Here is a 15702-nt window from a genome sequence, read left to right on the forward strand (position 1 = left end):
CTGCTTAGCACGGTGTCCTCTGTTGGGGAATACCGGGACCGGTATTCATACAGAGGACGGTTTGACCTACCTTCTACTCATACACAGGGAGTTGTATGAGATTCCTCAACTGGTATTACCGTGCGATAATAAAGAGCTCGTTATCAGAACAAGTCCCGTCTTGTCTTGCGATATCGTCAGGGGGCAAGGAGGTGTTACCCAATCCTGAGGGAACCAGGATTACATAATATCCGACCTCTCTAACACCGATCAACCTCCCGGTTGGGTACAACACCATGGCCACGATGGAGGACGTATTGGCAGCGTTACTGAATGTACAAAACGACCTAGTAGCGTCACGACAGGAAACTGCGGATCTGAGAGCTAGGATGGACAACCAGCAGAGGAATCCATTCAACGCTGGGGCTCCTAGCACAGGAACACCGTCTGCAGTAGTGGTGGAAATGCCAGTGGCGATACCCCTTGCCACCCCGGAAAGATATAGCGGGGATCCCACCACAGTGCAGGTCTTCATAATGCAGGTGGCCCTCCACTTCTCCTGCAAACCAAAGTCCTTCCCCACAAACCAAGCGAGAGTCGCATTCATGATCTCCTACCTGGCGGGGAATGCTGCACAATGGGCGGTACCACTAGTGAGCAGGGACGACCCGCTATTGTATGACTGGGAACTGTTTCAGGAAGAGTTCGTGAAGGTGTTCGATCGGAGAGCGGATTCCTACACCGCGGACAGGGAATTGCTGGAGCTGAAACAGGGCACCTCCGGACTGGTCCAGTACCTGAACGCTTTCAGACGCCTGATTGCTGAAACCAAATGGCCGCCTGCCAAACAAACAGCGCTCTTCCATCAGGGCCTGAGCGAGTGTAAGGATTGCAGGTAGGTTCCACAGGAGCGTCAGGAATCCGAAGAATAGTCCACAGCCTTCCCCTACGGCCTTCCGACTCTATCAAACACTAGAGTACGAGAGACACGCCAGGGGAAAACAGGGAGACAAAACAAGGAAAGTTGGGGGGGAAAATTTGGTGTTCGATGGTGATCTTCTGGATTCTATGCTTGGTACATCAATTGGGGAACTGGTAAACTGGTGGGCTGCAAATAAAGGTAAGTAAGTAACAAGCTATTTGTACACTAAAAGGAAACACTAAGACACCTACAAATAGAAACAACACATACCCCTGGTTCCTAACGTGTCGTAGAATTATACATGTAGAGTTTATATAAGGAACTTCATCTGGAGCTGTGACAAAGATGACATAATGTGTTAGTGAGCATGTTACTAAATACGGTAGTAATACTATAGTCTAATTGATACACTTCTCACTTCAGCTGTCTTGTAGAAGTCTGGAAGAACCATTCACTAGCGAGTGATATATAAGGAACCTTTAGCCCACCTCTTCTGATGATGGCTTGACCCTCTATGAAAACCAAAATAACATATTTTAATCATATGTATAACAAGTCTCAATAAAAGTATAAAGTAGCGCCAAAGCGCTGTTACCGTGATTCCCTGTAGTGAAGCTGAAGGCAGTACCCACTATGATCCACGCAAGAATCACTCCAAATGCAAGAAGTAGAATTCCAGAAAATCGAATCCAGTAAGGGATAATAAAACATAGAAAGGGAAATTGGAGGGCTGAATAGAAGGGGACTGGTAGGATGAACACTAGCTATTCTACCTATGGGGAAAGGAGGGATATGTGGAAAACAGACACCAGGCAGCGGAGACCAAGCCCGGCTGCCAGGTAAAGTATATCAGGGAAGCGGAGTGAAAAAGGACGTCCGACCAGACAACGGAGAACAGGCCCGGCTGTCTGGTCAAGCACACTCCAAGGAGAACACAAAGCTGAGCCCAGCCGGATGGCGGGGCAAAACCCGGCCGCCGGGCGGGACTCAAGGGTAAGGTGGGAGGAAGGTTCACGTAGAGTGTCGTGAACTGGCAGCACTCTGGAATACAGGCGCCCAGACATGAACGCCTGAATACAGCGAAGCGCTGCCGAACAGAAGCGCAATCCAAGGCCCGCTTGGGAAAGCGGGGGATCGGTAACGCTATCTTCAGTGCAGCATACACACACAGGAAACTCCAAGCAAAAACAGAAGTCAGGCAGAGGAAACAAGACGGATGCGGAAACGAAGGGAGCTTGACGCAAGAACGTGAAGCGTCGCTCCTTGTTTCCTGGTGCTCTAAATAGCACCTTTCTTAAAGGGACAGTGTATGGGAGTCCCGAGGCATGACAGCGAGGAGTTGAAGGACGTGATCGCCCAAATCGATCCACAACCAGTGCAATGCGAAGAATTGATAAGCCTGGCCCTTCGACTTGAACACCGATTAAGCGAACGTCGGGGGGGTGTTCAGAAGAAGGACAAAACACCGCTCGCTACAAGCCATCCGGTGACCACAGAGGCTACAACCACACAACGCACTGAATCCATGGACATCGGAGCCGTCAGAGCCAGCCTAACGGCAACCGAAAAAGAGTCTCGCAGAAAACAGGGGCTTTGCTTATACTGCGGCAAGAAGGGGCATTACGTCCGTGAATGCCCTGCAAAACCAAAGACAGGACGTTCACGCCCCAGCAGAGTGTCGACCGCCACGGTGGACAAGGGGGCGGAAAACTAACGGACTCCCGGAACAACGAGGGGGATTCCCGGAGTGATGGTTTTATCCCTTCAGCACAACTACAGACAGCGAAGAACGAACGACACATGTTTATTCCGCTACTGTTAAAGGTGAAGAACGAATGGGTTTCGGTCTCCGCGATGGTTGATTCAGGGGCCACGGGGCTGTTTATGGACGAGAAAGAGGCTCAACGTGTGGGAGTGGAATTAAGGCAGTGCGTGGTCCCTGAGGAAGTGTTCGCTGTCGACGGGTGCAGGTTGGTTTCAGGGCCCATCAGCCACCACACAGGTGACGTTGAGGTGAGGTACGGAACACAACACGTGGAAGTCATGGACTTCAACATCATCTGTGCTCCACAGTATCGGCTCATATTAGGGTTGCCATGGCTGAAAAAAACACAATCCGTCGATCAATTGGGAAACCCAGGCGTTACGGATGGACTCCCCTTTCTGTTCCTGTTCATGCGGGGTGTCTTCGGGTTCTCACACAAGCTTAGCGAACGCGGGGTGGGAAGTGGCTACCGCGGCAGAAAAGGAAGTGGTGCTCCCTGCGGCATACCTCGCATTTAGGGACGTTTTCGATGACGACCAAGCGGAAACATTGCCTCCCCATAGGGTCTACGATTGTCAGATAGACCTGGTCCCTGGTGCAACAATACCAGGCGGTCGGCTGTATGCTTTGTCGGAGCCGGAAAACGTCCACCTCAGAGCTTATCTGGACAAGATGCTGAGCCTGGGTTTCATAAGGCCATCGAAGTCACCGGCGGCATCTCCGCTGTTTTTTATCCCCAAAGCCAATGGGGAACTCCGCGCTTGTGTGGACTTTAGGGCGCTCAACGCCATCACAATAAAGAATCGATACCCCCTGCCACTTATCAACGTGCTCCTTGAACAAGTCAAGAAGGCCCGTGTGTTCACGAAGCTCGATCTGAAAGGGGCTTACCATCTAGTCCGCATGCGCAGGGGGGACGAGTGGAAGACGGCCTTCAAGACGCGGTTCGGCCTCTTCGAGTACAGGGTGATGCCATTCGGGCTTTGTAACGCCCCTGCAGCGTTTCAGTTCTTCTTGAACGATGTGCTAAGAGACATCCTGGATGTATACGTCGTCGTATATATCGACGACATCTTGATATACTCGGACAACATGGAAGAGCACGTGAATCATGTGTCGGCGGTGTTGCGGATCCTACGTGAAAACTCGCTCTACTGTAAGCTCAGTAAGTGCGATTTCCAAGTAACAACTGTGGAATTCCTGGGAGTCATGCTGAGTCCAGAAGGCCAAACGATGGCGGAGAGGAAGGTGAAAGCCGTGGTGGAGTGGCCTGCCCCTAAGAACATAAAGGAAGTGCAAAGCTTTCTTGGCTTTGCCAACTTTTATCGCAGGTTCATAGAGGGGTTTTCGGGACTGGTGGCTCCCATCACGCATCTTCTGAGGAAATCGGCGACGTTTCTATGGTCCGCAGGGGCCGAGGGAGCGTTCCGTGAGTTAAAGAAAGCCTTTGTGTCAGCTCCTGTTCTCGCCCATCCTGACCCGGAACAACAGTACCTGGTGGAAGCAGACGCCTCGGATGTGGCGGTAGGGGTGATTCTGTCGCAAAGGAACCCGGTAACGGGGTTGCTACATCCCGTTGCTTTCATGTCCAGAAAGCTGAACATAGCGGAACGCAACTATCACGTCGCCGAGAAAGAACTCCTGGCCATCAAGGACGCCTTTGCTGAATGGAGGCATTTGCTGATGGGAGCGAAGCATGTGGTCTTAGTGTTCACCGACCACAGGAATCTCCAATTCATGACGGCAGCCCGACAACTATCCCCCCGGCAGATGCGATGGATGTTATTTTTCTCAGGTTTCCACTTCACCATCACCTACAGACCGGGCACTGAGAACCGGAAAGCCGATGCTCTTTCTAGGCAATCCACGGAGGAGGAAATTCCTCTGCCCGCCATCAAGTCCATCATAAGCCCGGGTGCGGTGGTAGGAGCGATACAGCCAGGGGCCTTCCTCCAAGGGATACAGAAAGTCATCAACACCTTCAGATGGAAGACATGGCTACAGAGGCATAAGGAATGGCAGGTTCAAGACGGTGTGCCGGTGAAAGGATGTTGTGTACTAGTGCCTACGGCCCGCCTGCGGAAACAGGCCTTCAAGTGGTGTCACGAGTCGCCCTGTACTGGACATTTCGGTGTGAAGAAGACGGTTGACTACGTATTGCGCCAGTTTTGGTGGCCGTCGGTGAGAGCTGATGTTCGGGAATGGATTGCCGCCTGCACGATATGTGCCACCATGAAATCGGATCACAGTCGCCCTCAGGGTCTACTACAACCGCTTCCAACACCCGCTAGACCATGGGACCACATTTCTTTGGATTTCGTGGTAGGATTGCCTGTGGACCAGGAATGTACCGCCATCCTTGTGGTAATCGACTACTTGACCAAGATGGGTCATTTCGTCGCCTGTAAAGGGGTACCAACGGCTGGACAATTGGCGGTCATGCTCCTGAAGGAGGTGGTGAAGGTCCATGGACTACCCAGCGTCATTGTGTCGGACCGGGGGTCGCAGTTCACGGCACGGTTCTGGAAAACCTGGTGCTCGGCGCTACATGTTACCTCCGCATTGTCCACCAGCTATCATCCCCAAACGGACGGACAAACGGAGCGCCTCAACCAAACGTTGAAGCAATACCTCCGCTGCTACGTCGAGCAGGGCAAGGAGGAGTGGGTGGACAAGTTGTGGCTTGCCGAAATCGCGTACAACAACGCCACACACGCCTCCACGAAAGTGTCTCCTTTCTACAGCAACTATGGACACCATCCAAGGTTACTTCCACTGCTTCACCCTTCCATCGCAAAGGGCAATCCGGAATCAGCCAGAATCAGCCATGGAATCAGCCATTAGGGACACGACCGGGAAGGCCAAGAGGTGTTTGGTGGAGGCCAAGAAGGCCTACAAGAGGTATGCTGATAAAAGACGGAGGCCGGGGCCCCTGTACAAAGCAGGGGATTACGTATGGGTGTCCTCGAGAAACCTGAGGTTTCGGAAACACAGCGTTTTTCAACCGAGGTTCATTGGACCATACCGCATCAAGGAATGCATCAGCCCGGTGAACATGAAGCTAGAGCTGCCAAACAGTATGCGCATTCACCTGGTATTCCATGTTTCATTGCTCAAACCCTCGTGTGCGACCAAGCCTTCGGTCCATGAGCCGGTGTTGGTGAGCAGCGAACGCACCTACCAGGTCGAGGGCATCAGAGATTCGAAATGGAGAAGAGGCATGCTGTGGTATCTTGTTGGGTGGAAAGGTTATGGGCCAGAGGAACAGTCATGGGAGCCTGTCGCCGGAATCTGTGCGCCGCGACTGGTGTCAGCATTCCACAAAAAGTATCCAGAGAAGCCCGGTCCAACTGGGGGCCCCTGAGAAAGGGGGATGTACTGTTTGGACACAAATCCAGGGCTCCGTAATCGAGTACGACATATACATGCCCAAGGAACTACAATACCCAGAACGTTCCCGCACCGAACTACATTACCCAGAAAGCCAAGCACGGTGCATGCGCAGATCGCGCCACCATAAAGCCGATCCGGAAGACGCAGACCGCGTCGGATATTTTGAATTCGAACAGAGCAACCGCTTCGCAGAGGCTTCAAGAAAGGTGAGCGTTGGAAGCTAGAGTGGGGTTTCGGAAACCGTATGCGACAAGAGACAGGACCGTCTCTATCGCCGCAAGAGCACAAGGCTCCGCCTCCCGTAGTGCCGAGTCCGTCCCCGCTCGAGGGTAACCGAGCGTTTGAGACTCTGTTCCGGTCACAAACCTTGCCAGTCCCCGCTCGAGGGTAATCGAGCGGTTGGGACTACGTCCCCATACCAAACCTTGCCAGTTCCCGCTCGAGGGTTATTGAGCGCTTGGGACTTCGCCCCCTTACCGAACCTTGCCAGTCCCCGCTCAAGGGTATTCGAGCGGTTGGGACTAAGTCCCCCATACCAAACCTTGCCAGTCCCCGCTTGAGGGTTATCGAGCGCTTGGGACTTCGTCCCCATACCAAACCTTGCCAGTCCCCGCTCGAGGGTTATCGAGCGCTTGGGACTTCGTCCCCTTACCGAACCTTGCCAGTCCCCACTCGAGGGTCTTCGAGTGAGAGGGACACCAATACCTTGTTGGGTAATACAACTCGCGATTTGCCCTCCGTTGGAGTGAGTGTCGGGACCAACACCAATGCGGAGGACGACTTAAGGAATCAACTAACTGGTTCATTTACCGAGTGGTATTGTCGGCCACTGCTTAGCACGGTGTCCTCTGTTGGGGAATACCGGGACCGGTATTCATGCAGAGGACGGTTTGACCTACCTTCTACTCACACACAAGGAGTTGTATGAGATTCCTCAACTGGTATTACCGTGCGATAATAAAGAGCTCGTTATCAGAATAAGTCCCGTCTTGTCTTTACTTGCGATATCGTCAGGGGGCAAGGAGTTGTTACCCAATCCTGAGGGAACCAGGATTACACCCTGCCTCCAACTGTTGATCTCTTGAAGGAGGGTCCAGTAGGAAGAGCCAGGAGGCCGCTATTGGCGTTTGGACGAGTCCCGGCCTCTACCAGCCTGTTTCCCCTTATTGTAAGGCCTGGAGTAGTTTGTAGACTGGCCCTGCCACTGTTGATAAGGCTGACGGTATTGCTGGGAACCTGAGCCCGTGGAGGAATAGCGTTGTTGTTGAAAGGATCCCCTGTAGGTACCACCTCTACCTCTGGATCCCTTAAAAGGACACTTTCGGTATTGAAGTGTCCCCAAGGACCTGGCAGTCTCCGTATCCTTTTTTATCTCTTGAAGAGTGTCGTCGATGAGTTTTCCGAACAATGCCTCACCATCAAAGGAAAGATCCAGGACCTTGTTTTGGATCTCAGGCCAAAACCAAGTTGCTCTGAGCCAGCCTTGGCGATGGAGGACTGCCGCCCCAGCCAAGGATCGAAATGCCGTCGTTGCAATGTCCATTGCACAGTCGATGATCTCCATCGACGTCGCTTCTCCCTCTTGCAAGATCTTTTTTGCCTCAGATGTTGACTCCGGAGGCAGCTGGTCAAGGTACGGGGCGATATCACACCAAAGCTGGCAGTCATATCTACCCAAGATCGCCAGGGCATTAGCCGCTCGCACCAGCAAACTCGCCATGGACGAGAATCTCTTCCCCGCATTATCCAACCTCCGCCCTTCCTTGTCCGGAGGAGTTGTTAAGGGAGCAGAGGGGTTACGGGATTTCCTCTGCGCTGCCTGCGAGATAACGGAATCTGGTCTTGGATGACCCTTTAAGGCCGCCGGACCATCATCGGGTGCCTTGTATTTTTTATCCAGACGCGGTAGCACTGGGACCACCTTCGCCGGGTTCTTCATCGCCTTTAGGCCCTCCTTCCACAAATGATCCACAATAGGGATAGACCTAGTTGATTTCCAGAAGGGTTCCTTGAAATCATATAGGAAACAATCTGTGGTAACCTTAGGCATGGCTAACTTGAATCTTCAAGCAACTCTTTCCATCAGCTGATGGAAGCCCCCAATATCCGCTGGCGGGGAATCCGCCGGGTCAGGGACTGGTGATGAGGGATCTGGAATGATGTAGTCATCATATTCAGTATTTGGAATAGAGTCATGATCCGACTGGTGATCCTCATCCGAGGAATCATCATGGGCCTCTTGCAGCCCGGAGGAATCCTGTTGGAAGGATGTTTGAGGCCGAGGAGAAACTTGAGCCGTAAAATTAGGCGGCACTGAGGAGGCCGAAATCACTGGAGGCGCAGCAGGCGTTGGCAGGACCGGAATAGGCCTATTCGCCTTAGATTTATAGTCCTGCCGCATCTTGTGCAGATCTTGGAGAAAAGATGATGGCACTGTAACCATATCCTGCCCAGAATGGTGTTGTGACTGGGCCGTCTGACTATGATCAACTTCCTCGTGGTCGTATTCGCCCTCGGAGTCCATCTCCTGGCATTTGACTAGGAGTTGGGAGGGACTACTTGCATAGCTGTACAGGTCCTGGTCATCCTCCTCGGACTCCCCCTCTTGAAAAAGCATGGTTGGCAGTAGGGGAGACACACTCCTCGGAGAAGTCATCTCTGGTGGGTTTCTTGTCACAGAAACCGTAATTCTCCTTTCAGAGGATAGTATAGTCGACGGTTCTGTCGTCGACAGTTGTACACGCGTCGACGAGATGGGGATCGTCGAAGTCGTCGACGATGAAACCGTCGACGCGCCAGCTTGTGTCATTGTCAAAGTCGTCGTCGTCGATGCCCTCGTCGACGAGACCGTCGTCGACGTCGTCACCATCGTCGTCGGCGACACTGAGACTGCCGTCGTCGGCACCCTCGTCAACGGTACCTTCGTCGACGGTACCTTCGTCGTCGGCGCCTTCTGCGTCTTAGTCGTCAATGCTGTCGTCGTCTGTAAATTCCCCGTCGACGGCGATGACACTGCCGTCGACGGTACCTTCGTCGACGAAACCTCTGTCGACAAGATCGTCGACGACATCCATCTCGATTTCGATTTCTTCGTCGACGGAACTTTATGTCGACGTCTTCGTCGTCGAGGACTTAGAACTCCTCTCAGAAGACTGGGATGAAGGTTTTTTGAAGGATGAGACAGTCTTCTCACCTTTGGAAGGCGTAATAGGTCCTACCCTCTCCTTTTCACCTCGGTGAGGAGATTTGCTGGGACCCGGGCTCTCAGACTCACTGGGGGTCTTTTTTGAGGCCTTAGAAGATCTTTCCACTGAGGGAGAAGGCGAACCCCTACCCCTCTTCACTGACCTTCTTGAAGAAGACATCGACGCTGCATCCTCACTGTCACTAGAGACAGTGTCCTTCCTGGATTTCAGCTTCTGGAGCCATGTCAAGAGTCTACCCTCACGGTCCCGGAGGGTCTTGGTGGAAAAGGTGCGACAGATCTTACAGTCCGCAGGCTGGTGGTCAGGATAGAGGCAATAGATGCAGTCTTTGTGCTTATCCTCTAGAAAAAGCCTTTTCTTGCCACAGGTGGAACATGGCTTAAAAAGGGCTTTTTTCTTCTCCAAATCCTGAAGTAAATCCTTTGAAGAGTAGAAGTTGTCAGACAAAACGGAGGAGGAAGGGTCGGAGGGAAAAAATATTTAAAGACCTGCCCAGGGTGAAATCCCCTATTCAATCAACGGTTTCAAAAACTGCACAAGTAAGTTTAATGTGACTTCCAGTTCTCCTAACATGAGAGAGGGAGTTTTGACATGGGAGGGGCAGCATTACAATATCACGTAGAATGTACACGATTGAGCAGTCCCCGCCCCCCTACATACCTTCATAAGCGTCCAGAACACCGTCCTCGTTGCCTCCCTCAGAGCTCAGAGGATAGCAACGGGGCAACGACGGATAGGTGAGTAAAACACCTGCTGAGATTACTGGCCTGGGTAGAAGCTTTTTCTCCCCCCTTTTTTCCTTTTGAAGATAAGTTGGCATAAGCCCTATTTGCCACCTGGGTGTGCCTTACAGCAAACAAACAAGATAAGGATTCTTTTACCTGTGAATGATCAACTTGTCATGGGTGTTCTAAAAATCTATATAGACCCATGTATGAGTAAAATAACATGGTACACTCTGAATTTCGAAGATAGTAATGCAGGGCTAGGCATGGTCCCCTATCTGCCCTGGGAGGGGTCGGGTAACTCCAGCAGACTAGAGATTTGTTTATAGCTCTATTAGGCTCTGAAATTTCAAGGATGCCAACCAAGGAATCTAGGAGATTGATCAGGCGAATCTAGCCCGTTCTCTCCTGTTCATCATCCTTGTTTCTTTGCCTTTCTAGAGCGGGGCCTCAGTTTTTCCTGAGCAATGGACCAGGAGAGGTGAGGTTTGCTCCCTGTACGATGCAGGTTAGTATATACATAAAAATTTCAGTTACCTAGGCTTGGAACTAATGCCAACCATCAGTCTCTGTTTTGGGACTCACATATTCTTGTTTAGTAATTTTTGTAATTTTTGTTTTTCTTTGCGAATAGACACAACTTGTACTGCTTGTTACAGAGGACTCAGAGCAACATGTTTGACACAGTTGTATCCTTTGATTGATTTACTTTTTCACTTATTTTTGCAGTAGCAAACGTTAAGGACTGTGGCCCTGAAGAAAGCCTGGGATTCTTTCCCTGATAGGCTGAAACATGTTGGCCGTACATATGCAGTTATATGGTTAGGCTGCATCTTTGCACTGTTCTTGGTTTTAACAAGGAAGCGATCAAGTGATATTAAAATTGTGTATTGATCTTATATCCTTTTTTTAACTCACCACATTATACTTTGCACTGCACATGACTCCATCTTGTCTTCAGCTCATGAGGTCTTCACTACATTTTGAGATGTGAATCAGACACTCGGATGGGAGTGATTAGTCTCAATGATCATGGGACGACACCATTCGAACATGGATGACCAAACAGGGGCGTAGCTAGAGCTTGTGGCGCCCGGGGCTACCCTTCAGATTCCCGCCCCCCTGGCGGGTGCTGGGGAAAAAGGACGGCGAGCACCTGAAAGAGGTCTGAAAAACACGCTGGGGCAGATTTATGTTGCCTCACGCATCTCTGCAAATCGGCAGAGATGTGCCAGGAAAGATACGACACGCAAGTTTATCCTTGCGCCACCCATGATGCGCCGCATTTACAATGCGGCGCACCATGGCGCAGGAATAAACAGATGCGTGTCGCATCTAGGGCGTGAAGTTGGCGCAGTGCTGAAGTTGTGTTGCGTGCGGCATGCAACTCCAGCACTATTCCAACTTGCCCTATCTGTAACGTGGAGCGTCAAGCCTTACGCCTGCTCCAAGCAGGCGCAGGGTTTTGACGCATCAGCGTTGGGAAAGTGACTCAGTGAAATCTTGTAGGTTTCACTGAGTCACTTTTCAGGGGCGTTCCTGCGACGGAACGCCCATCCTGCATGGAAACGCCCACATGAAACCTGAGTCAGGTTTCATGTGGCGCAGGGCCTTACACCGTGACGCATCTCCATAGATGCGTCACGATGTAAGTATGTCGCAACGTGGCGCATGGTTTACACCGCCGCTGCGTCACAGAAGTGACGTAATGGCGCCGCGAAAGTGCCGCAAGTCCGACATAAATCTGGCCCATAGTATCGCCGCTGATAGTCAGGTGAAGCTCACAACTTCTCCTCATCAGGCAGCCCGCTGCTAAGCTGAGCTCTGGAATTAGGTGTGAAAGAACTTACGTAGGACGAAACAAGCATAAACAAATCACTTCCTGTGCTCGTCCTTGAAAAATGTACAGTAGCTTGAGGCATGTTACCTACCTATGCCTTCCAAAGCTAGAAATGGAAAAATTGAAGAGCAGGCACCCTGTACCAGAGTACCTGCTTGTTTCTGAGAAGTGCGGGTACTCTGTAATTAAACAACTAGTCACTCTTGAGAAGTGCTGGTACTCTCCAATAACTCTTCAATTAAACTTATTGCGCATAGCTGCCAAGGTTTCAGATTACTTATGTGTGACATTTTCAGAATTTCAATGTCATTTTGAGTGACATTCAACGACTATGAGTGACACTTTCTTGCGAGAAAAATCAAGAAATGAAGACGAGGGAAACAATAATACAAGAAAGTACACCCATTTGAGCAATGAGAAACTTTAAGATTATCTTAAAACTGCTGCAAAGTACCAGAAATGGAAATGCAGTTCTCCTCAACAGGTGCCAAAAGCAACACAACACCCTTCTTCTGCTTTCTCCCATGCACATACTCCTTCAAAACACTTCTTCAAAAACGCTCTCACACTTGTGGAATCTCCGCTCATCCTATACTTTACACCTGCAGTTAAAAAACAGTCATGTGCAAAAAGCTAGGAGCAGCAGTTTATACACTTCCTAAAATAAAATAGCCAGAATGGATTTTTATAAAAACGGAAAGCAGACTAGTGGTAAAAAGTTTTTGTTCATAAGTTTCTTGGGTAAAATGACCAGGAGTGGAAACAAACCATGTGAAGTGCAGGTGGAAGTTTAAAGATTGTTATACTTCAGGAAAAAGCAGGTTGCTGGAAGGTAAAATTAGGGCAAAAATGGTATTCAAAATCTAAATGAAATATGTAAATAAATCATCGGAATGGAGCGGAGCCTAACCCACCGCGGCACCACCCATGAGCCTGGAGAGCAGTGAGCAGAGCTACAGGCTCGGTGTTTCTCAGGCTGTTAGTTTTAAAAATATTATTAATACCTCAGTGAGCCAGGCAGGGCAGCGCCTCTCTGATGACATTTTGTGACCTCTCTTCTCCAAACAGGTCCAGTCGACGCAGAGCAGCATGATTAGGCACCGTTTCCAATTTGGTACAGGCAGCCCTGCGAGCAGTGAGAGGCTGCCACTTTAACTACAGAAAGAAATCGTAACTACAGCCCGCTCGCACTGGGGCCCTGCCTGTCTCCGGAGAAAGTGAACTTCCTGTCACCGACTCCAGTCCAGACCCCCTCAGCACGCTCTTGCAGTCCTGATGCCATGTCACGTAAAAGCAGCTAACACTCGGCTGCGCAGAAGTCAGCATAATGACTTCTGCGCAGTCAGTTCAGCCCCTGGCCAAATAAATTATTACAGGCCAGTGCTGCACGGCTGCCGCCCTTAAAATCGTGCCGCCTGGGGCGGACCGCCCCCCTCGCCCCCCCCTAGCTACGCCAGTGTGACCAAATGAGAATACATGATCTACATCTGACATTGATGGACATCCATCTTTTCTCTGTATGAGTCTATTCGACATTTGTAGTGAATTCCCTCACATGGGCCATTGGTTGGTAATGTACTGGTTAACTAATTAACATATAGTTTGAAAAAAACCTCCTTATTCATTTAGTTGGTTTTTATTGATAATTTTGAGCACATTAGGCTCTGTCACAGACCCCCAGTGTGTGTTTTAAGAGTAGAAGTTGAGCAGAGCTCAAAGGAGACTCCCTAAGCACAACGTGCGGTAGAAAATCTGAGGCTCTGAGGTTCCTTCAGGAAGGTTCTAAGGGGTGAGGCACTTCTGATTGGCTGAGGCCAATGTTTGGTCTCTTTTACACAAAGAGGGTGATATGTTACAAAAGGGAATGAGGCCTAGGCCTTTTTCCTTGGTCTTTTGTACCTACAACTATGGTATTTTTGTTACCGAGACTCCCATTCCGACGACGGGGAATGATACAAAGCATGGGAATCTATGAAAGTTCCAATACTGGGGTAAATTGAGGAAATCTGAGCTCATTAAATAGTTATCCTAAAATAAGTATGAAATAAACACAAAAGGTAAATATAATGTAATGCAAGTGTTTGACACAAATATTGAAAAGTTAAGGTGCAAAGGAAGAGGTTTGTGGTTCAGCACTTACAATGCAGACATTTACTCCTTTTGGCTATGAGCAATCTTTGGTTACTTATACACTATTGAAACCAGATTTGAATGTAATCTGACAGGAGCACAGGAAGGATTGTCACAGTCAGACTGGGATTTTCTTACTGCGACCTCAAATAGGAGTGAGGAGTGGAGGCAAAATTATAAAATAATTCAAAATTGTGGTGAGGCGTAAGATGGTCACCACTGTATAAGAGAAGACATAAACCTTGAAGGTTAGATTGAGGATTCAATGTTGCAGTATTCCTTAAGAGAATATCTGTTTCTGATGTGTTGAAATCCTTGCCGGTGTTCTATGGACTCCTTTATTTCTCATTATTTATTCATATGCTGTTCTTGCATTGCATTGATAGCTTAAACCTTGCACTTTACTGTGCTCAGTACCTCTCTGGGTTTTCTTCTGCTCAGGGCTCAAGTGAAGCACCAGCAGTGACTCAGTCATTTGCTTTTGATGTTGCAGACAGACATCCAGAGAAGAAGATCTGCCTGATTGTGATCGGACTAGAGCCCTACCGATAGTAAGTCCTGTTTACTCACCTTTTGGGCAACGCAGATGCGTATTTGTGAATTGTAGTATGTTTCCTAAAGATGCATGAAAACAGGCTACAGATGCAATAGTTTGTCTGAGATAAAGCAGACAACATACTTGTTTTACTAGGAAGTTGGAAAGGTGAGTCATTATATGTTTGATTGTGAATTATTTCATGTTATGGTATTGTAGAAAACCACGAGGAGCCAATATAGGAGAGGTACGTATAAGGTGATTTTATTTAACTTTTCTTGGAAAATAACATAAGAAGTTCTGGCGTGACAGTCTTTCCTTGCTTCAGGATAGAGATCAATGCAGGGCGTCCTGGATCCCTCCTTCTTTCTCGAGGTCAGGTGAGGACAGCCGTCATGAAGGGTGAAACAATAAAGAAAAAAAAATGGTGGTCACGCGTGGATTCTAGGTACACAACTCGAAGGGGATAGGGTGTGAGGGAGTGACACCGGGACCGTCACCATGGACAGGGAAACGTGCATTGGGGTTCTTTAGCGCGTTTTTAAGCCTGTCCCTCCTTCTCAGGGGGATTAGCGCCCGCTTCCCCTTTTCTCCACCACCCCCGGATTCGGGCCTGTACCGTAGGAAGCCACACTCCTCTTGGAGTGCGGCTGGTGTGCTGGTGGTACCGGATGGTGTCCGCTACCTTCCACTGGTGTTGGGATGGTTCCTGGCGTCGGGAGGGTCCCTGGAGTCGGATGCTGGTCCCTTTGCGTAGGTCTCTCTTCCGGGATTCGTGCAGGGGTCTGGTTCCTGCTCCGATGGACGTTAGGCAGCCCTGGTTCCAGAAGTAAGCGACGCTCTGCCGGGCCGCCGGGCCGCTTATGAGGAGTTCTTCTTCCTCATCCGGTCTTCCGATTGGGTCATGTGATCCAGTCACATGGACGGGAGAAGCTGCTGTGCTAAAGGGACCGCTACAGTCCGGACTTGCTAGATCCCACGGTGACTGTAAGTAAAAAACAGGGGAGATGTAATGGGGCATTAAATTACAGTTTTCTTCCTCCTCAGGGGCAGGTTCAGGCACTCCGCGACACACCCCTACCCCAGACAGTTCACGATAGGGGAACTGAGAGACACGGGACAGAAAGTCAGCGTTCACATTACAGCTACTCTTCCTATGTCGGATTTCAAAGGAGAAGGGTTGTAAAGAAAGGAACCACCTGAGGAC

General features: G+C 50.0%; 1 protein-coding gene across 1 annotated transcript in view; it reads left to right on the forward strand.

Moving 5' to 3' along the window:
* EME2 (essential meiotic structure-specific endonuclease subunit 2) overlaps window positions 1-15702 on the forward strand; it is a 175961-nt gene that overhangs the window by 41968 nt on the left and 118291 nt on the right. Inside the window, exon 4 of the mRNA XM_078662984.1 lies at window positions 14402-14511. Within this exon, the coding sequence (XP_078519110.1) occupies window positions 14402-14511 (110 nt within the window). The remainder of the gene's footprint in view (window positions 1-14401; window positions 14512-15702) is intronic.

Source organism: Lissotriton helveticus, chromosome 10 (assembly GCF_964261635.1).
Source record: "Lissotriton helveticus chromosome 10, aLisHel1.1, whole genome shotgun sequence".
Taxonomy (NCBI): Eukaryota; Metazoa; Chordata; class Amphibia; order Caudata; family Salamandridae; genus Lissotriton; species Lissotriton helveticus.